The sequence below is a fragment of the Dreissena polymorpha genome, chromosome 6 (assembly GCF_020536995.1).
Source record: "Dreissena polymorpha isolate Duluth1 chromosome 6, UMN_Dpol_1.0, whole genome shotgun sequence".
NCBI lineage: Eukaryota > Metazoa > Mollusca > Bivalvia > Myida > Dreissenidae > Dreissena > Dreissena polymorpha.
The window spans coordinates 9,075,180-9,098,514 of NC_068360.1; the positions used below are offsets into that span (position 1 = coordinate 9,075,180).

Here is a 23,335-nt window from a genome sequence, read left to right on the forward strand (position 1 = left end):
AGTGAACATGGCTATGTGCAAACAGCATAAAACCAGAACAGCCTGCCAGTAACTCGCAGTCAGGTTTTATGCTGTTTGCTGCTCATCAATATCTAAGGTTTGTAGATGAAGCCTTAAAAACTTGAATCTAGAAAGAGATGTATGTAATTAAATGTAATTTTCTAAGGGATTGCAAATGTGTGAACATATGTATGTATTAACTCTTTCAGTGCGGGAACCGAATTTTGAAGGCCTTTGCAAACAGTTTGGATCCAGATGAGACGCCACAGAACGTGGCGTCTCATCAGGATCCAAACTGTTTGCTATTCGGATAGTATTCTTTAAAAATAATTGAAGAAAATGCTAATTTTAGAAATTCAGCAGACGACATTTTAGCAGAAGACAAATTTCCCAGCATGCAAAGGGTTAAAGTGGTAAAGGGTTAACATGTAAGACTAAAAAATCTAAAACTCTGTCATGTTTCTGAATGCTTCTTATATACCTCAGCATATGGAGCATGCTCCTGTATAGCAAAGTTGTCATCTGCACCTTTAAGCAACTTGGCCACTTCACTCTTGCTCCCAAGTTTGCCCCATGCATAATTCTGGTACGCACATTTCAACTCAAATACTGCAAGATAAATATGAAAAATAAACATATTTCTTATTCAGACACACTATGTAACATAGCTCTAAGAATTGTTCTTGTTTTACCAAAGCAAAATTGCATGTGAGATGTGTGTTATAACACTTTACATGTTAAAGTTTCTAAACATTAATTTCTTTTTGTTTTTATTATTGTGTAGCATTATCATAATGTACACAGTGTGGAAAAGTAATATTTTAACATGTGAAAAAATGCATGTTTTTATTGGAAAATGAAAGTAAGTTAAATGAATATAAACATTTAATTTTCAACAGCTGTTGATAGGAAAAAGGAATTAATTAGTATTAATAGTGTAGATACTAGAAAGGTAGGAGTATTTGGTAAATTACACAAAAGCTTGATTGTCACAAACATGACGTATATGTCTTCACCCAATTGTCAGCAATGTTCAAACACAAAGAAGTCAGAAATGTGTAAGTCACTACAAACTTCTTCAATTCTGTACTTCACATTAATGACATACATACGTTTTCAAATTAATCCCTTAACATTTAGGAAGTAGTTTGTTCAGACATTTTATAATTGAATCAGAAGTTATGAAAATTAAAACCAGGCATTCAATATTAGTACCAATTCACAACCGCATGCATTTTTCGCTGCTTTGGGCCCACACTCTGATACTATTCCGCTTAGAAGTTTGGTCAAGAGGCAATTAAGATGTTATCAATAAGGACGCGAGGCGGCTTTTTCCTTTGAAAAGGGCAGAGTGGCGCTTCAGAAGGGAGGCATGGTGCAGCGCCATGCCAAAAGGATGTTTAATGAATACAGTTATGGAGAGAATATTTTAATGTCAAGCCCTGCTTGTACTACTATATATGGCTAAAGATAGATATAAACAATGAAGCTTTGTAATTCAGCATTTTGCAATCTTATTTTGGCATCTTCCTGACATGCATGGCAAAGTTCTGAATGTATAAATATATGATGCTTTTTCTAATAAAAGCTTTTTGTATTTAAAATGAGATGCCGTTGTTACTTGGTTTGGTTTCATTTCATCATGCCTCAGAAAAGTTAGTGTTCTGGTGCTCTGAGCTGTGATTAGATTGATGGTTGATAAATTAAAGTTTTCATGTATTCTCTTCAGTGTTTTTTTTCATTCAAAATCGGGTCCAGTAACTGGACCCATTCCCATTGGGAAAAAGTATATATTTTTCCCAAATGGGAGCTAAAAATTTCCAATGGAACCAAAAAAAAATTTTTTTTTATTTATATCAATATTTTGTTCATCTCCCTTTTTTTTTAGATCAATATTTTGTTCATCTCCCATCCATATAAGATCAACCTTAGTAAATATAATACTGGACACACTTGTTTCCTCAAATTTGAAGCATTTGTTAGCAAAACAACAACAACACTAATTTCCTAATTTTAGTCAAAACCCCGCGAATTTTCCCAATCCAAAGGGAACCCGGCCCCATTCCCAAAATGGTGAAAAAAACACTGCTCTTTTATTTAATTTGAATCCTTATACTATAGGTACTTTTTTATTACACTTCAATGTTTTGTAAAAAAATCTGGTCAAGTTGTGTAAATATTGGGAGTTATTTTCAATGGATATGCATTGGCTTCTCTCCTGCTGATGCAGATGAAGGTTCTTTTTTATTTTTGTGTAGTTTACCATGAATACGTGCACTTTGCAGACAATTAGTTGTTTGTAACCTTCTATTAATAGTTGTACATTGTATTTAAATTATCATTCACGTTTCGCATACATCAACGCATATTATTATGTGAACAATTAAGATATCATTTAAGGAATTCCAGCCTCCATGCAACAGCCATTATAATGTATCGACTTATTGATATAAATAGAAGTAATTTGAGAAAATCTGAAAATAACAAGACCTCTTTTCGTGGCAGCCATGACTTTACACGATTCTTAAGACTTGTATACGCACTGGGTATTGTTTACGTTATTATTTCAATTAAATGATTAACGCATTTAAATATATTTGCATAAGATATAATATACAATTGTTGATAAAAATATTATTCGTAGCACACAGAAAATATGTTGTATTGAACATTCGAATATATCCAAAATATTTTTAGAAAGATGGAGGCACAGACATAATAAATAAAATAATAATAATAAACTAATTTACACCAACTGTAAAAGCAGACAGTCAAATTTACCTTATATATACAGGTATCAAAATAGTGTTTAATGTTTTTTTCGGTCGTTTTCGCACATGAACTATTGTATCAAATGCATTTATTTAAGTTCATAATACAATGTTTTCAACTGAACATGAGGCAGCCACTGTAATATGTCTATCCCACAGGTGTTGGGCGCGTGGCCAAGTCACTTTAACACTATCAATTTGTCATAAAACAACATTTGTTATCATATTGACAAGAAAAAAAAGTTCTGAACAAAAATAATCTGATATACAGTCGATTGGTGTATAGCGGATTTTAGTGACTAACGGAACATAGGGATTGTTAAGTAAAAATATTCTATTATACTACATATGGTTGTTACTGGTTGAGTCGTGGGTTCTGTTTGATTCGTGGGTATACAAATCACCTGAAATCTCGCGATAGAATGTTCGCACATGATGCAGTTCGTTACGGAAAAATGTTTTGACACGGTCACCATTTTTTCCGATCAAAAATGCGTCAAAAACAAGTAAATAGTGTAATTCATCATTACTTGATAGGTCGGTATGAAATATTTCCCCATTTATGTATTGTTCATATAGTGTTTCAAAGTAACACAAAATCGTTTATTTAGAAGTATTTACCATGCTACATCGTCTGTTGACATTTTTTCACAAGAAATTAACCTGTCCTGCAAGGTCAGTTTAAAGGCTATTTATAGTATGCAAATCTTGAAATTCTGGCAGCCAATCAGAACCCACGAATTAACCGGAAGCTTATTTCATGATGGTAGTTTGACACTATCAACACAGTCGATTATTTTGATGATAAAAGACAATAAACATTTGGAAAAAAAGCAACAAATCTTAAAGAAGAAAGGTTAATTATTATTTTCATAATGATTCATGGTCATATATTTATAAAATATTTGTAATGTAACAACTTTATGAAAATTACCCACGACTCAACCAGACTATAGCATATATATACAAGGGATACAACTGTGAAAATTCCTGCACACAACCATGGTGTAAACAATAGCGAAAAATTTGCTTCCAAACGCAATAAATACACCAATTAAACTGTATTACAACAGCCAAGACATTTATCTTTCAGGAAATAATACACTTGGCAATAAAGTACAAGCTTTTCATTGAACTAAGAGAGAAAGTTTCATTCAAAATGCTCAAAAAACCTTACTTGGACACAGGTGTGCACAGCTGAAAACTGGGAATTCTAGAAGTAATTTTCGTATTCCTTTGTTTTAAACTCTTTTGCTGGTACATATTCCTTGGATAGTTTTTTTTCATAGTAAAATAGAACATAATTACTATTAAATGAGCATATTTTGCTAGAAATTCATATCAATCTGCTTCAATTTCACAATGGCAATGTTTTACTTTCATTTTGGATAGTTCACATGTATTTCTAACATGCGATTTGATTGGTTGAAATTCCACTGCAGTAATAAATCCAGCCATTCACTGTTCCACGTAACATTACCTGACAAATTGCATACAAATCCTTGAAGATAGTAGAAATGGAAACAAATTTAATATTTACGGTGTTTTACATACATGTATATGCAGTTACATGCAATTATGGAAGGTGTCTACTATGATTAATAAAGTGTCTATGGATAATAAAACAAGGTAAATTTGCTCAACTTCTCTGTAATTATTAAATTATGAAACAAAATGTGTCAAAGTGGGTGTGCACACCATGATGTTGTGCAGGAAATTTGACAGTTGTATCCCTTGTATATATGTATATAGTATAATAGAGTATTTTTTACCTAACGATCCATGTGTAACGGATAGGTTAAAAGTTTTTTGCAAAATACTTTTATTTATGTTAAGATTTATAGTTTTCTATGAATTGAATACAAAAAGCCTATCATTGTTCAGTCGATTCATGTTTTTGTTGACGTGTCAATGTTTACAACTGTTTATTTTTTCGAAAGCAAAACAAGGTCACGTTGTGTACGCACCGTATTTGTGACAAAAGGAAAAGTGCAGACGAATGGTTTCTTGAATTTTGCATATTTTGTTTGGTAAACATAATTTTCTTTGATGTAATATTCAAGTATAATGTGTCCTTTACAAAAGTAAGAATGCTCAGAAACCAAATTAATGCGTACAATATAAAATAAGCATGAAAGCTGCAACTCGTGATTTAGTGAATAACGGACATGTGCATGGTGACCCATATTCAGGAATGTGGGGATTGTCTCAAACTACATATACACTCAATTGAAGTTGTCCAAAACACAGGTGGTTAGGGTGTGACTATGATATTAATAAGAAAAAAGCATCGTTTTGAATGACAAATAATCAAATTATAACGAAAAATCGATTTCTCAGAAAACAATATTAGTCACTATCAATTATAACAAGGTATTCAACTCAAAATGACCGGAATATAGGGTGCATAGCTTTGAACAGCCATTTCTTCATCAATTGTGCAGCGATTTCCATGAACTCGGTCTTATTAAACGCAGAAATGAATTTTCTTTCTGGAAATGTACATTTCTTACAATATTATTTACAAATGCTGGGTCAAATTTTAATAGATAACACGATACACATGTAATCCGATAAAGACCTAGGCGATACGGTAATGGCTGAATCAGTGTACAATGACATTCGCGCTGTTAACAAATAATATTTGTCGGAAATTTAAAATCGCTGGCATGTTTCATTAAGAAAGACATGTGTCTATCTAGGTTTAATGGTTTAATTACTGAATGCATGTTGTATACATTGAAATGAGACTCAAAGTCCTTAGCTATCCGTTATACACCAATCGACTGTAATATATATAAACAAGGTAGGTATCTCTTGACACAGAAAAATCACCTTCATCAACATTTTCAGCGATTAATGCCTAAATTTAAATGCCTGAAAAAATGCGAGTTAAAATTTTAACAACTCGCATTTTTTTGCAAGTTAGTAAAAAAAGTAATTCGAGCCCTGATTTTATTAAAAAATTAGCGGCATATAAAACATTTGATAAAGGTACTATTAATCCATAAACAAACTAATATAATTGTGTGTTATGTACAGTTTGTCAACCAGTTTTGGATAATCAGCAGTTCCGATTAATTTGTATTTAATTTTCCATAATGTCCCAATAAAAACAAAATGATAAGTGTCTAAGGTATACATTAGGTAAAGGAATAAATTAACAAAGTTTTAGCAAGAAAGCTTTTGTATTATGCTTACAGGTGGGATAAATACAGCAAAAAGTTAACTGGAACTGATTGAATGGGCTATGTTTTGAAATGTGCATATAGATATAGAAGGCTTTATTATTTTCAAATAAACTTTTTGCTGAAAATTGAAAACAAATGCCATGACAAAGTTTTGAAATACTAATTCTGTAACTTGAATGAGTTTTGATAATGTTCCGAAGGGTGAACTTAAATTACTCTATTTTTGTAAAAAACTGCATATGCCATCTGGCCTAACCTGTTCTCATACAAAATAATTAGCTCGGCTGTTTTCGGAGAAAACCTGAGGTATTGCCATAGCCAGCTCGTGTCGTCCGTGTCGTGCTAAAACCTTTACATTTTGTCGAGGTTTTGAACAACCCATGCGAAAGACATCGGACCTCGGACATTTCCAATAAAATTTGCCGAGGTCCTGTATTATTCCCTACATTTTCTGACCTTGTGTCCGACCAAAAATAATTGTGTGTTTTGGTAAAATAATGAAAACGAAACTAGAATATGAACAAATACCGATTTCAGTGTTCAAAACCAAAATATGATCAGTATTGATGCTAATGTGTTTAAGAATTTTATAAACACAAACGTCCGACATTTTACACAAGCGCTTATGAAAAGTGAATTTTCGGATGGGATCATTCCCATTTAACATCCGTTAATCAAGTGACGCAATGTGCGAGCATATTCATATTTACAGGTAATATTTGGTTATAAGGACCCATCAATTGGCAAATTTAATTTAATTTATTTTCGTAAATTTACGTATTTTGTCTATAGTTTCAATGTGTCATTAATGCCAATTTATTTTTATGCCCCCCGATCGATAGATCGGGGGTATATTGTTTTTGGCCTGTCAGTCTGTCATTCAGTCCCAAAACTTTAACCTTACAGTAAAGTTTTGCAATAACTTTTGAAATATTGAACATATCAACTTGATATTTGGCATGCATGTGTATCTCATGGAGCTGCACATTTTGAGTGATGAAAGGTCAAGGTCAGGGTCATCCTTCAAGGTCAAAGGTAAAAAATTAAAAACTTTCATATCATAAAGTTTTGCAATAACTTTTGAAATATTGAACATAGCAACTTGATATTTGGCATGTATGTGTATCTCATGGAGCTGCACATTCTGAGTGGTGCAAGGTCAAGGTCATCTTTCAAGGTCAAAGGTAAAAAATTAAAACATTAATACAGTAAAATTTTGCAATAACTCTTGAAATATTGAACATAGCAACTTGATATTTGGCATGCATGTGTATCTCCTGGAGCTGCACATTTTGAGTGGTGAAAGGTCTAGGTCATTCTTCAAGGTCAAAGGTCAAAAATGTAAAACTTTAATACAGTAAAGTTTTGCAATAACTTTTGAAATATTGAACATAGCAACTTGATATTTGGCATGTTTGTGTATCTCATGGAGCTGCACATTTTGTCAAGGTCATCCTTAAAGGTCAACGGTCAAAAATTTAAACTGTAATATCATAAAGTTTTGCAATAACTTTTGAAATATTGAACATAGCAACTTGGTGAAAGGTCAAGGTTTAAGGAATTAATTGCATTTCGCTCGCCATATTTAACGGTTAATTGAGCACGTGTTTTTTGCAAGTTGGGTTCCGATTTGCCGAAATAACTCGGCCCTAAGCATTGAAACGACGAATACATTTATCAATGGTTTTCCCAAATATACTGATTAGTTTCGATTTACAAACTTTCTGTACAGTTTCTAACTATGGTGGACGCCCGTGTTTACAAAATTTCCAAACACATCTATCGTAAATAATGGCAGTGTTTTATTGGATTATTTATACTTATTATCAAATTTCAAGGTATTTCTATTTTAATCTACTATAATATCCGGTTTGTTTAATATAATTAACATATTAAACAATATAGTTGCATCACAGACTCGGAAATAAATTTGATGGGGTTGCAATTTTACTGACGCTGATTTTCCTATTGTCTGTAATTTTGACCCGAAATAAATCTTGAGAAGTGCCCATTCATTTTTGCTAAGTGCCCATTCAACTCTGTAAGCGCCCAATGTTTTTTCATCTATAGGGCAGTAATCCCAACAGAGAAAAAAATATCCCAATCTCTGAAGATTACTTAAATACAAACTGTTAACATATTAAAGTTTGTTTACTTGTTTTACTAGCTGTAAAACCTATTGAAATTCCCTCAATGCAGTACAAATTTAAGAATGGATCCCTTTTGATGGAGAAAAGTCGTGTTGTTCAACTTGTTAGGACTAAAATTTTGAAATTTTTGTTGTTCAATTCATGGTAAACATAGTAATATTGGAAGCATGTTTGGGCTTTGTTTCCTATATTTAGGAAGCAGCCTATGGTCCTCTTAATTGTTGAAAAATGAGATGCAAACTTTTCATATTGTGAAAAATTAAGTTGCAAGCTTCTTATTGGGAAAAAAGTTGGGAAAAAACGAAATGTTAAATAAATAAAAAAAGTGAAATGAACAGCCAATCTCACAAAAGAAAAAAAAAACAGCAAGCATTTTCAATAGTATATTAACTTTATTTAAATGCGTTTAGCTGCACAGGGAAATGAAGTACATCAGCAAATTTGTTTTGCACAATACGTTAGAACTTAAATGTTTGGGGATTGTTAAGTGGCTCAGCAATTACATTTAAAAGCCATGGTTTAGGGCAATTGACGGTGATAAGCAGTCTTCAGATTTCGCTCTTGCTCATTCAATGATAAGAGTTCAAATTTAATTTGCTGCTAACACACACATCTGTGATAATTATGCAAATTAAATATTATGGTCACAGTGCTCCAGCTAGGATTTGAAAAGAGCAGGGGGGGATTTTTTGTCAAAAGGGCACTTTGGACGCGCAGTATTTTGTCAAAAGGGCACTTTCGAGCGCACGGGCGTTTCTGGAATGCTTCCTCTTGCATGTAAATTTATATGTTATTAATAATTGTTAGAATAAATTATTCCCATCATCATTAAACAATTCAAATTTAATGACTACAATGAGAAATAAATTTATTACAATGTATTTTAATAAGAGATTTATTAATCATCATAATATGTAAAAAAAAAAAATATTTTTTTTTTAAGGGCAGGGGGGCCCTAGGAAGGGCAGGGCGGAGGTTCAGGAGGGCAGGGCGGGGCGCTCTTCGATTTAGGCCTAACTGGAGCACTGGGTCAGAAATGAAAAAATTGGACATTTTTTCATGCATCAATTTCATGAATATTTATATTCAATACAGTCAATCTTGTATTAAGAGACCACTCAAGGGAGTAATCAAAAGTGGTCGCTTAATAAAATGGTCTTTATATAAAAATGGCCATTCTGGAAGAATGCTTACCCTCAATTTTAATCTATATGAAGGATAATCTCTTTTGTCCACAATGATTTTAACTTTTATAATAAAATGAATAGAAACACAATACATAAACAATATTTTACTTATAATGTGTTTTATTTTTTCACTTATTATAAATTATCATTTATTATAAATGAATTGTGTGTACATATTTATTTGCAAAAACAACATAGACAAGGAAATATTTTTCCTGAGAACAAAGAATTTGGCTAAAAATGTGTAACAAAGGACATAGATCCTAACACAATGTTGTTTCTGCTGAGAAACGAAGCTAACCAGCCAGTGGAAGCCTTGAACGTCTCAATTCCTAAGTCGGACGCAAATCTAAGGGCCTAAGCACAAATGAGAGGGCCTGACACAGGCATTCTCCTCGTCGTTGCATCCTTAAACCACGTTAACACAAGATCATTAATGTCCTCGTTCCTCGTGCACCTCACGCGTTTTTTTTCACCTTACACATTATTTTCCACGTCTTTAAGCATCTCGGCTTTACGCTTAAGAATGTTCTGAATTTGAGTTTTACCGAATCCAAACTCATCTGCGATTTTACGTGAACTTTTACTCTTTGACAATTCTTAAAACCGGAATTTTCTCGTTCAACGTTAACACTTTTCGTTTTGACATTTTATTTTCATCAAGTACGCTTAAGGAAATCTGACTCGATTATGATACATAATGAGCTGAAAAAATAAAACACGTCAATTGAAAACAAACAAACAGATCTGATTGGAAAATTTATGAAGTAAATAACAATGTGATTGGCTAACAAATATCTGCTAATTAGCATAATTACAACGATTAATGTTTATTTCCGCACTTCTCAGGAACTGTTTGTCACGTACAGTGCATTGTTTCTGCACCTGTTATCTATGCTCGAGAAAAATCGGCGTTGTCTCTTAACGTTCCACATAGTAAACTATTTAAGCTGTATACTGTGCGTACTACGTTCCTCTATTATTCAACTCAATAAATTAATACGCAGTCTACAACAATACCAGTCAGAACCGGTCAACGGACAAAGCATAATCAAAATAGTTGGTGTGAAAACAAAGCAGAGGTGTAGCAGTACATCTTATCGGCTTAGATAAACAATTTGTCCCTGAAAGATCAATAGATTAACCATTTTTACCTCTTAGTGGTCGCTTAATTCAAGATTCAGACATCAAAATACACAAAAATCAGCGGTCGCTGGTCGCGTAAGACAAAAGTCGCTTAATACAATATCATTATATAGCGAAAAAGCTCAGAGGGATTTCAAAATGGTCGCATATGGCAAAGGTCGCTTAATACAAGCGGTCGCATCCACAAGATTGACTGTATATGTAGATAACCAAATATTTTTATGCCAACGAAGGAGGGCATATAGTGATCGGACCGTTTGTCCGTCGGTCTGTCCATCACACTTTGCGTTTAGGTTTCGAAAAATGCTCATAACTTCTATATCGCTTTAGATAGCAATTTCATATTTCGCATGCCTGTGTATATGGACAAGGCCTTTCCATATGCACACATATTTTGACCCCTGTGACCTTGACCTTGAACTTAGGTTCCCCTTTAAGGTTTCAAAATCTGCGTTTAGGTTTCAAAAAAAGCTCATAACTTCTATCAAGTGTTAAGGGGGCATAAGTCATCCTATGGTGACAGCTCTTGTTTTCAATTGGATTTCATTTGAAAACTTCAACACACACTAGTTGAGAAATCTCTCTAAATTCCAACTTAAAAGACGTTTCTTTGCTAATTGTGCAAAGAAATTATTCTTAAGCAATGGCCAACTGGTGTATTTCATTTAAAATGTGTTCAAACTGTAACGGCCATGTTATACCGAATGTCGTATTTGGTTTGCTTTTTTATCTTTTATGAAATAAAAAATAAGTCAGTGCAGCACTCTAATTGCTAATATTGTTATTGTTTCAATCAGTTATATTTCTTTTCAGATCTGCTTGTGATTGATATCATATCCACATGTACCCAAGTAAGTTAACATTTTCAGTGCAGGAACCGAATTTTGAAGGCCTTTGCATACAGTTTGGATCTAGATGAGTGGCGTCTCATCAGGATCCAAACTGTTTGCTATTTTGATAGTATTCTTTGAAAAAAAATCAAAGAAAATGCTTATTTTAGTAATTCAGCAGACAACATTTTAGCAGACGACACATTAAGCAGCATGCAAAGCAGGTTTTTTTTTCCTTCTTTGCGACCCGCCGAAAATTTGCCCTTTCCCCTCGGATTTTTTTTCCCCTCAGCTGGTAAATTTTCGCCTAGATTTTATTTTCCCCTCCAAAAAAAAAAAAAAAAAAAAAAATTTTTTTTTTTTTTTTTTTTTTTTTAACTTTTTATATATAAGTTAACCTGATCCACTGTAGAAACTAGAAAAATATTGCATAATTAAATTACCTGTTGCCTTGAATTTGTTTTAAAAACAGTAAAATACGTTAAATTGATTATTTTAGACTTTCCTTATTTTCCCCAAAATCCGGCTTTTCGCAGATTTTTTTCCCCCAAAATTCAACGTTTCGCGCGATTTTTTTCCCCTTAAAAAAGGCCAGGCCCTTTCCCCAAAATCAGATAAAAACCCCTGCAAAGGGTAAAGATAGAAAAGCCACTTACTCTGCAGATAGGGCTACAAGTTTACACAAATTAAGTCATCCCTACTTACCAACTTACTTTTTGGTTGCCCTTGGTTTCATGTTGTTCCCAGTCTTCCAGTGAAGACGTCTTTTTAATCCATAAAAAATGTGAATATCAAGATATGTTCACATTTTGTGCATACAAATGATGGTATCAATGTATTTCTTACTACCGTATACATGTATAATTGACTGGTATTTGTTAACATTTTATGTACATTGTGTATAATCAAATACACTTTTATGACATGGCTTCAAGATGAGCTTCTGTTACAAAATGAAAGTGCTGTATAATCTGAAAATGGGAAAGTTGATTCATTTTAATATTCTTTCCACACAAAGAATAAGTCACCAATTCAAGTAGGATACAATGTAGTAGTATTTTACAACCCCTTACTGTAAAAGACATTTTATTAGCAGCTAACGTATCTACATGTAAGCCGGAATGTACAGTGAATGTATACAGAATCCTTTGAGGTCAGCATTGCAGTCTGGAAGACACTTGATTTCACACATGACAATGACCTGCAACACTCAACAATAAATAATGTATTTCATCATTTTTTAACCCTTTCCCACTCAGAAGCAAAGTGAAAATGGCTATGTGCAATCTGCATAAAACCAGAATAGCCTGCGAGTAACTCGCAGTCTGTTCAGGTTTTATGCTGTTTGCTTCTCATCAATTTCTAAGGGTTTGAAAGAAGACTTTAAAACTTAAATCTATTAAGAAGGACCTTTAATTAAAATTAACTTTCTTAAGGACTGCAAATGCGTCAAAATAGGTATCTAAGTGGTAAGGGGTTAATCTGAGCATTGATTGTGGCATTTCCGCACTAAGTTATGACAAGAGTTTAGAGACAGTTTGCCAAAGAAAACAGAGAAAAACTCTTTTATTTATAACATATTCTTAAAACAATTTATGATGAGTAGTTTATTACTTAATATGTTTTATCTTATTAGATTTTATATCTCACTTCTTCAGGTGCATATACACAGAATTTGAAGATGATGGGCATGGAATCAGGTAGAGCATATAATATTTCTGTTCTGCAAGCTGGGGTTAAACTTTTGTGAGAAATAATTTCTATGTACATGTAAGGCCAAAAGAAGCAGCAAGTTATAACATTAGGGAAAAAACAATACACTTGAGTAAAACATCTTTAGATTTTAATAAAATGTTGATTTGAAACTAAGATTACTGATAATCTGTTTCATAAGAACAAAACCATCCATCATTAATTTTCTTTTTTCACATCTCCCCAAAAGACACGAAGTACTGGTTCTATGCCCAGGAAACAGACTTGAGCACATTTCAAATAAAGTAGTAAGTATTTACACTGCAATCACGCTAACAAAAATAGGTTTAAACTAATCTTTCGTTGTATTAATAATATCTTTTACAGAAACTCTCACTGTAATGATATATTCTTGCTATTGCAGGATACGTTGACCCCAGGATGAATAATCAGCCCTTGGCTTTCAACCCCAACAAAGGCAAGCCACCCATGGCAATGGACAAGCTACCTGAGGAAAGACATAAAAATGACAAATGTAATTTGTTTTTTTAGTCTGAAAATAAAAAATTCTATACAAATCAAAATTTCAAACTGCTTGTAAATTATATTTTTAAATAAACCTTTTGTTGACCTTATATGTAAGGGTTATTGTTAATCTTTTGGGCTAATATTCAGTTAGTTAGTTATTAAGTTATATTTAATGGTTCACCCGGAACTCCTGATAAGAATGCATTTCAGCCAAGGATTACAAACAGATTTTGAAAATCATCAGAAAACTTACCCTTTTGGTTGTTATGTTTGTGACCTCAGAGTTATTTTGCGGCTGAATATGTATTTAATGCTCTTCAAACATTAAATCGTTGAAATAAATGTCAAGAAATCGGGAGTAAATGTCAAGAAATCAGAGCACATAAAACATGATTTATAATTCTTTGTTAATGAACTTTTGAATTCGAATGATGCAAAATGATAATACGCTGGAGTTAAAATCTAGTAACTTCCAATTTGCATAGAACATGCATGCTCTGTTTCACAGATGATGATGGCATGGGTATGGGGGCGTTTACAGCCAAGCTGTTGAACATTCCACAAAATGATCAACCATACAGAGACATGGACGATGGCATGCAGATGTCCATGCAACAGGGTGAGTACAATGTACATGTACTGGAGTCACTTTTATTCACCTTAATGCCTTAGTGCAATTTCCTTACCGCTGTGAATTTTTATCAATATTACTTTTTGTCAGAATGTTATGTTACACTTTGTCAAACCATGTACAGGGGTTCATATGCAGGTCTTAAAATGTCCCTCTTTTTTCAATGTTAAAGAAAATAAAGGATTACAAGGTGTGTTATAAATATTTTATTCATGTTGTTAAAACGAAAAAGACTATTGAAGCAATGACCAATACCTTTCTCTTGTGTTCACTTTAGGTATGGACAGTGGGATGATGATGCAAGGCGGTCCAGGGTTCTTCCCCATGGGTGGTATGAACCCCATGATGAGCATGATGGGGCAGAGTGACATGATGGCCATGGGGAACATGGGAAATATGGGGCCCGGGCCCGGAAACATGATGATGTTTGGAGGGGTGAGTTATAAATACCTGGATTTCAATAGTTTTTGAAAATCAGGAGTCAAATTATGCAAGGAAGATTATTTGGAAGAGACAAAAGTGACAATATTGCAAAATGCTTGCATCAAAAAGCAGGATTTTGCTTCAATTGAAATCCAAAATGTAAAAATGAGCTGTGCTTGGAAAATTGGGATTAATACACGTGCATAATGTGTCTTTTGAGATAATGTGGGGTGACACTAATGCCTAAACTGGAGTTTCGGTTAAGAACAGACTTCTTTGAAAGAAAAATACAATAAAATCAGAAAGTGTCGTCCCTGATCAGCCTTAGTGGACTACACCGGGTCCCTGATCAGCCTTAGTGGACTACACCGGGTCCCTGATCAGCCTTAGTGGACTACACCGTGTCGTCCCTGATCAGCCTTAGTGGACTACACCGTGTCGTCCCTGATCAGCCTTAGTGGACTACACTGCATGATCTGGGACAACTCTTTACACACATGCATGATTTTCCTGGAGAAATGCTAAAATGTGATTTGTTGTGTGAATGGCATTGATCAAGCATTTATCATGTACGTTATTTTCTTTAAACAATAATATATTGAGAAAAACATGTATCTAACAATGTCATCTTTTTAGCTCACCTGATTGCTCAGGTGAGCTTTTGTGACCGGTCTTTGTCCGTCGTCCGTCCGTCGTCCGTCCGTACACATTTGTTCGTAAACACTCTAGAGGCCACATTTATTGTCTGATCTTTATGAAACTTGGTCAGAAGCTTTGTCCCAATGAAATCTCGGTCGAGTTTTAAACTGGGTCGTGCCGGGTCAAAAACTAGGTCACTAGGTCAAAAAAAAGAAAAAACTTGTTAACACTGTAGAAGTCACATTTCATGCCTAATCTTCATGTAACTTTGTCAAAACGTTTCTCTAAATGATATGTTGGTTGAGTTCAAAAGTGGTTCCGGTCTGTTGAAAAACATGGCCCCCAGTGGGCTGGGCAGTTTTCCTTATTTGGCTATAGAGAAACCTTGTAAACACTCTAGAAGTCACAATTTTTGCCCAATCATCTTGAAAGTTGGTCAAAACATTGGTTTGATTGATATCTCGGACGAGTTCGAAAATGGTCCAGATCGGTGAAAAAATATGGCCGCCAGTGGGCGGGACATTTTTCTCTATATGTATATAGTGAAAACATGTGAACACTCTAGAAGTCACATTTTTGGCCCAATTTTCATGAAATTTGGTTAGAACATTTGTTTCGTTGATACAAGAGTTGAGTTTGAAAATGGTTCCGGTCAGTTGAATAACATGGCTGCCGGAGGGAGGGGGGGGCAGTTTTCTCAAATTTATATAGTAAAAAAAGCTTGTGAACTCTCTAGAAGTCATTTTTTGCCCAATCATCATGAAACTTGGTGAAAAGATTGGTTTTATATATGTCACATAATTAATGCCATAATAATTGCCTTTAGATTGTCAAAATTTTCATTATATTATACAAAGTCCTTGTAAACACTCTAGAGGTCACAATTTTGTTTCAGATTTTATGAATCTTGGTCATAATATTTACTTTTGTAAGCAAAGTTTGATGTTTGGTAAGGGGGAGTCAACTCAAAATAAAGGTCACCAGGTCAAATCTTACAAAAACAAAATCACTCCATATGCCAGAGTTTTGGTTCAATAATGATGAAACTTGACCAGGATGTTTGTCTGGACAATACATGTATCTAGGTCAAGTTTGACATTTGATAAAGATTGAATGAACCGACTCTTCTCAGGTTAGCGAACTAGGGCCATCTTGGCCCTCTTGTAATTTGCATAAACATGCGTATCCAAAAATTAATAAGCTGTAAGCTTTTTGCTGTTCAAATTTTGAGCAATATTCCTTGTGGATTTTGTGTTTCAGAGCTGCCACCACACATTGTGTCTATAATCAATAAGTGGGCCTTGCTCTGTAAATTCGGGCTTATTGCATGTTCACAAAGTGTTCTTATTGCATGCTCACAAAGTGTTCTTATTGCATGCTCACAAAGTGTTCTTATTGCATGCTCACAAAGTGTTCTTATTGCATGCTCACAAAGTGTTCTTATTGCATGCTCACAAAGTGTTCTTATTGCATGCTCACAAAGTGTTCTTATTGCATGCTCACAAAGTGTTCTTATTGCATGCTCACAAAGTGTTCTTATTGCATGCTCACAAAGTGTTCTTATTGCATGCTCACAAAGTGTTCTTATTGCATGTTCACAAAGTGTTCTTATTGCATGCTCACAAAGTGTTCTTATTGCATGCTCACAAAGTGTTCTTATTGCATGCTCACAAAGTGTTCTTATTGCATGCTCACAAAGTGTTCTTATTGCATGCTCACAAAGTGTTCTTATTGCATGCTCACAAAGTGTTCTTATTGCATGCTCACAAAGTGTTCTTATTGCATGCTCACAAAGTGTTCTTATTGCATGCTCACAAAGTGTTCTTATTGCATGCTCACAAAGTGTTCTTATTGCATGTTCACAAAGTGTTCTTATTGCATGTTCACAAAGTGTTCTTATTGCATGTTCACAAAGTGTTCTTATTGCATGTTCACAAAGTGTTCTTATTGCATGCTCACAAAGTGTTCTCTAAGATTAGCCTGCCATGTCTGCTTAGGCTTATCAGGGACAGCACTTTCTGTTTTTATTACAAAAAATCATTTAAAGGAGGTCCCTTCTAAACAAAATCAAGTTTACTCGGAAAGTGCCGTCCCTGATAAGCCTGTGCGGTCGGCAAAGTCTCATATGGGAAGACACCGTAGGCACATGCTTTAAGCCCAGTTTTCTGAGAACCAGGCTCAATTGTTTCACTGTTTTGCATGTTGTGTTTCCACCACTGCAGATGCCTGGCTGGCAGGGCCCGATAGACGAGATGGGCATGCCTATTATGCCTGTCAAGGAGATCATACGCAAGGAGAACAGTGTGCTCTACCCACCACCTCCCAGTAAGTATGATTGACACATAAGCTTTGTTCTTGGGAAAATGTGGCCTAAGGACGTGCATAAAGTGTCTTCCCAGTGTAACCTGTGCAGGCTACATACTGCACAGGCTTTTCTTGGGCAACACTTTCCTTTCAAACTGGATTTTCATTATGAAGAGACTTATTTTTATATGAAAAATACTATAAAAGTGGAAAATATCATCCCTGATAAGCCTGTGTGAACTTTGCCTGCTGATTTGGGGCAACAGGCTACTCACATTCATAAAGCTTAGTTTTCCCAAAAGTATGCTTGCTCTATGTACTAGATTGCAGGTTTTGTCAAGTCAAGAATAATAATAGACCATGTACCTTTTAGTTGAGCTTGATTGCCTAAAATATCTATGGCTTGTTGAGACACAAGTCTTTTTCCTTCGCATCTTTAAATGGTATCTTAAAATTGCTCGCATTTGAGATCGTAACCAGGACAACCCTTAGCACAGCGGATTATATATTCTAAGATGACATTCTTTTGTGCATTGAACGTAGTTGAACCTCGCTAAATATTTTTTCAGATATCTAATTTTAGCCTGTCCACACCTATCTGACATCAATTTTAAGATGCTATATCCCTTTTGAAGCTCTATGTATCTACTACTTTAAAAGGCTCTTCTGTGTCACCATATTTTAGAGGTCATACCAATACATGTATGTTATGTGTGTGAATATTAAAAAAAAACTTTTATAGTCTGTGTATTTTTATTAGAAGCCTCAGCTTTATCTTTTGCTTTTTATGCGCCCGGTAGGGTGGCATATAAAATAGCATGCCCCGGTAGGGTGGCATATAAAATAGCATGCCCCCGGTAGGGTGGCATATAAAATAGCATGCCCACGTTAGGGTGGCATATAAAATAGCATGCCCCCGGTAGGGTGGCATATAAAATAGCATGCCCCCGGTAGGGTGGCATATAAAATAGCATGCCCCCGGTAGGGTGGCATATAAAATAGCATGCCCCCGGTAGGGTGGCATATAAAATAGCATGCCCCCGGTAGGGTGGCATATAAAATAGCATACCCCCGGTAGGGTGGCATATAAAATAGCATGCCCCCGGTAGGGTGGCATATAGCAGCTGAACTGTCCGTCAGTCCGTCTGTCAGTCCGTCCACGGTCTTCACGCTAACTATAAGCCCGACAGCCAGGGACTGGTTAAATGTTAATCGGGCTACTAGAAATTAATAATTTGTATAGTTGGGCTATTGGATTTTTTTGTCTGTTTCCAATAAAGCATCATAATTCGGGCTAGTGGTTAAAATATTACCGTGAATACTGATTGGCCATAACTTTTGCAATATTGGAGATAGCAACTTGATATTTGGCATGCATGTGTATCTCATGAAGCTGCACATTTTGAGTGGTGAAAGGTCAAGGTCATCCTTCAAGGTCAAAAGTAAAAAAATACAATTCAAGGGAAGTAATAAGCTTTAAAAGGGTGATAATTTCTTAACCAGCCAAATGATATATTGCAATTTTATTTCAAAGCGGCGCAATAGGGGGCATTGTGTTTCTGATAACACATATCTTGTTTTCTTATTAGAAGCCTCTACCTTTATCTTATATCTTTTTGCATATTTCTAGATGCCCCACCCCCCACAACCAGGGAACGCCCTCCTGGGTGTCGTACAATCTTTGTGGGCGGGCTTCCTGAGACGTGCACAGAGGAAATGCTGCAGGAGGTGTTCGTGGACTTTGGAATCACCACCAGCGTACGTAAGAGCAAGAAGAAGAACTTTGCACACGTCCGTTTTGAACATGAGGAAAGTGTGGAGAGAGCTCTGTTTTTGTCAGGTATGGACTTTGTGTTTCGGTGTACTTGAATTGCATAAGTAGGGCTTGTACAGGTATGTCATGGGGTTTAACCCTTTCAGTGCGGGAACCGAATTTTAAAGGCCTTTGCAAATAGTTTGGATCCAGATAAGACGCCACAGAACGTGGTGTCTCATCAGGATCCAAACTGTTTGCTATTCTGATAGTATTCTTTGAAAAAAAATCGAAAAAAAATGCTAATTTTAGAAATTCAGCAGACGACATTTTTGCAGACGACAAATTTCCAAGCATGCAAAGGGTTAAGTAAGATAAGAACACTCAACAAGGTTTTAAGAGTGCTTGACTTAAATCATTAACTTGGTACCTGCATTACTGGAATTTCATATTGCAGTGGTATTTTGTGTATGATCTAACATTATAGGATAGCAGTGTTTAATGGTTTATTTTCCCACTCTGTAAATTCCTCATTTTTCCCCATACTTTACACCATACTTGACATAAAATATGGGTTTAATAGCTTAGCCAGGTATGATGTAGAATTGTATCTACAATTCACTGTTTGAGTAATGGCCTGTTATACCAAACATTGCTGTAGGTTTATGAATAGCATGAGTCCACATTTCATCCGTCCTGTGAGTTTTTGCTGGATTATTAGAAACTTCTGACCTTTTTACCTTAACCCATTTATGCCTAGAGTATAGAAAAAAGGCCTTGGCAAACAGCGTAGACCCAGATGAGATGCCACATTATGCGGCGTCTCATCTGGGTCTACGCTGTTTGCTTAAAGGAATTTCTGTACAAAATTTTCTAAATATAGAAATAAACATACTAGACATCCCTTATTTTGGAAATAAATTGATCCAATTTAGAAGGATGGAAGAGTCCACTTGGCATAAATGGGTTAATCAGATAGATTTCATTGTTAGTTAAGATCACTGAAACAAACCAGAAATGTTTCCCCGTATTTATACTGGATTTAGTTTTTATGAATTTGTCAGATATTGACAGATACCATCACTATATTTTCAGCTGAAAACACTTTTAACATTTTAATTTGATTTTGTACTGATCACTTTAGGTTTGTCACCCTGTTATGCACATGTTTTTATGCTCCCCGAGAATTTTCGGATAGCATATAGTTGCCACTTTGAACTTCCGTACTGCCTTCCTTCCGTCACACTTTTGTTACAGTTTCTCATAGCCCCTTCAATATTTTACAGATCTCTTACATATTTGGCATGTAGGTACCTTGCATGGACCTCTTCCTTTTGATAAGGTTTGATGTCACTGGGGTCAAGGTCACCATGGCTAATAATAGATTTTTTCCGTCACACTTTTGTTACAGTTTCTCATAGCGCCTTCAATATTTTACCGATCTCTTACATATTTGGCATGTAGGTACCTTGCATGGACCTCTACCTTTTGATGAGGTTTGAGGTCACCGGGGTCAAGGTCACAGAGGCTAATAATATATTTTCTCAAGGTCAAACAAGGGGAGCATCATCGTTTTCAAAGATACTTGTTTACCTAAATCAGTCCACAGAATTTTTCTTTGCTTGCACTCCTCAGTCCTTCCATTGTGTTATAAAATCCAAATAGACGGACTAACATATTGGTAAATTATGGTTAACATACTATGGTATTGATTTTCATTTGAGGAAACAATCTAAACCGTTATTTTCATGTTTTGCGCGCAGGCTACAGGATGAAGGTGGAGGACAAGGATGACAAGCCCAACACAGGGCGTCTGCACGTAGACTATGCGATGGCCCGAGATGACCAGTATGAGTTTGAGTGCAAGCAGCGCTCAATGATTCGTGACATGCGTCACCGCCAACGCATGGAGGAAGATAGACTCCGGCCTCCCAGCCCGCCCCCCACAGCACAGTACAGTGACTATGAGGCAGCAGCACTGCATGATCAACTGAAAAGTAGGTCAAGTACTGGGGTAATAGAGGCACTGCATGATCAACCAAAAAGCATGTTAAGTAATGGGGTATTAGAGGCACTGCATGATCAACCGAAAAGAAGGTTAATTAATGGGGTATTAGAGGCACTGCATGATAAACTGAAAAGTAGGTCAAGTACTGGGGTATGGCAGCAACTTTCACTGCATGATCAATTGAAAAGTAGGTCAAGTACTGGGTTATTACAGCAACTTTCACTGCATGATCAATTGAAAAGTAGGTCAAGTACTGGGGTATTACAGCAATAGGGACTGCATGGTCACCTGAAAAGTAGGTCAAGTACTGGGGTATTACAGCAATAGGGACTGCATGATCACATGAAAAGTAGATCAAGTACTGGGGTATTACAGCCATAATTTGACCTAGAATTGTCGCAGCAAAAAACTCCTTACATATGATCATCTATTTTTAGCTCACCTGAGCACAACGTGCTCATGGTGAGCTTTTGTGATCGCCATTTGTCCATTGTCCGTTGTGCGGCGTCAACATTTGCCTTGTTAACTCTGTAGAGGCCACATTTATTGTCCAATCTTCATGAAATTTGGTCAGAAGATTGGTCTCAATGATATCTTGGATGAGTTCGAAATGGTTGTTTGCTTGAAAAACATGGCTGCCAAGGGGTGGGGCATTAGGGTGGCATATAGCAGTTGAACTCTTCGTCTGTCAGTATGTGTGTATGTCAGTCTGTCCGTCCGTCAGAAAAAAACTTAAACGTTGGCCATAACTTTTGCATTATTGAAGATAGAAATTTGATATTTGGCATGCGTGTGTACCTCATGGAGCTGAACATTTTGAGTGGTGAAAGGTGAAGGTCAAGGTCATCCTTCAAGGTCAAATGTCAAATATATGGCGTCTGTCCGTCCAAAAACTTTAACATTGGCCATAACTTTTTCAATATTGAAGATAGCAACTTGATATTTGGCATTCTTGTGTATCTCATGAAGCTGCACATTTTGAGTGGTGGAAGTTCAAGGGCAAGGTCATCCTTCAAGGTCAAAGGTAAAAAAAATAAATCAAAGCGGCGTTCTCATGAAGCTGCACATTTTGAGTGGTGGAAATTCAAGGTCAAGGTCATCCTTCAAGGTCAAAGTCATCCTTCAAGGTCAAAGGTAAAAAAAATAAAATTCAAAATGGCGTTCTCATGAAGCTGCACATTTTGAGTGGTGGACATTCAAGGTCAAGGTCATCCTTCAAGGTCAAGGTCATCCTTCAAGGTCAAAGGTCAAAAAATAAATAATTTCAAAGCGGCGTTATCATGAAGCTGCACATTTTGAGTGGTGGAAGTTGAAGGTCAAGGTCATCCTTCAAGTTCTAGGTCATCCTTCAAGGCAAAAAAAAAAAATTTTCAAAGCAGCGTTCTCATGAAGCTGCACATTTTGAGTGGTGGAAGTTCAAGGTCAAGGTCATCCTTCAAGGTCAAAGGTAATTTTTTAAATAATTTTTTTGTTTTTCAAAGCGGCGCAATAGGGGGCATTGTGTTTCTGACGAACACATCTCTTGTTCCTTATATTGCTATAGTAAATTCTTGTTAACACTCTAGAGGCCACATTTATTGTCTGATCTTCATGAAACTTGGTCAGAAGATTCATCCCAATAATATCTTGGACGAGTGTGAAAAAGATGCCAGTTGTTTGAAAAACATGGCTGCCAAGGAGCGGGGCATTTTTCCTTATACGGCTATAGTAAAACCTTGTTAACACTCTAGTTTAAGTTTTTCCCACTGTGAAAGTTTGAGTAAGATCCACCCATTAGTTACAGAGGAGTTGAAAACAAGTCACACAGTACAGCCACTATGAAGCAAAGCAACTGCATCATCAACTGAAAAGAAGGTCCATTACTGGGGCATTGAAGCCACAGTCGAAAAATAATGAAAAAAATGACTTTGCAGGTGTTTCTTCTGGAAATCTTTCCTGGGAAATACATGATTATGCATGAACATGGGTCTAATAAATGTCTTTTTAGCTCACCTGATTCAGTGCTTTCCACAGGATTTTTGTCAGGCACCCCGGGGCTGATAGGGGTTGTTCTGGAGGGGTGTCCCCTCCTGACGTTGATTT

General features: G+C 35.6%; 2 protein-coding genes across 7 annotated transcripts in view; one reads left to right on the forward strand and one right to left on the reverse strand.

The window, feature by feature from the left end:
• Positions 1-23,335, reverse strand: part of LOC127836198 (mannose-6-phosphate isomerase-like) — a 244,469-nt gene that overhangs the window by 15,068 nt on the left and 206,066 nt on the right. For 2 of the 3 annotated variants that reach the window (XM_052362682.1, XM_052362684.1), the window contains exons 1-2: positions 2,491-2,552; positions 482-609 (exon numbers count right to left, since the gene is read on the reverse strand). The exons of the other annotated variant lie outside the window; for it this stretch is intronic. In XM_052362682.1, coding sequence (XP_052218642.1) covers positions 482-609; positions 2,491-2,509 — 147 coding nt within the window. In that variant the 5' untranslated portion in view covers positions 2,510-2,552. Of the gene's footprint in view, positions 1-481; positions 610-2,490; positions 2,553-23,335 lie in introns of those variants that run through there. 3 annotated transcript variants of the gene reach the window in all.
• LOC127836195 (ecto-NOX disulfide-thiol exchanger 2-like) overlaps positions 2,687-23,335 on the forward strand; it is a 37,127-nt gene continuing 16,478 nt past the window's right edge. For all 4 annotated transcript variants that reach the window (XM_052362674.1, XM_052362675.1, XM_052362677.1 and 1 more), the window contains exons 1-9: positions 2,687-2,794; positions 11,259-11,296; positions 12,934-12,975; positions 13,392-13,502; positions 14,004-14,114; positions 14,404-14,561; positions 17,411-17,513; positions 19,123-19,332; positions 21,009-21,242. In XM_052362674.1, the coding sequence (XP_052218634.1) occupies positions 11,287-11,296; positions 12,934-12,975; positions 13,392-13,502; positions 14,004-14,114; positions 14,404-14,561; positions 17,411-17,513; positions 19,123-19,332; positions 21,009-21,242 (979 nt within the window). In that variant the 5' untranslated portion in view covers positions 2,687-2,794; positions 11,259-11,286. The remainder of the gene's footprint in view (positions 2,795-11,258; positions 11,297-12,933; positions 12,976-13,391; positions 13,503-14,003; positions 14,115-14,403; positions 14,562-17,410; positions 17,514-19,122; positions 19,333-21,008; positions 21,243-23,335) is intronic.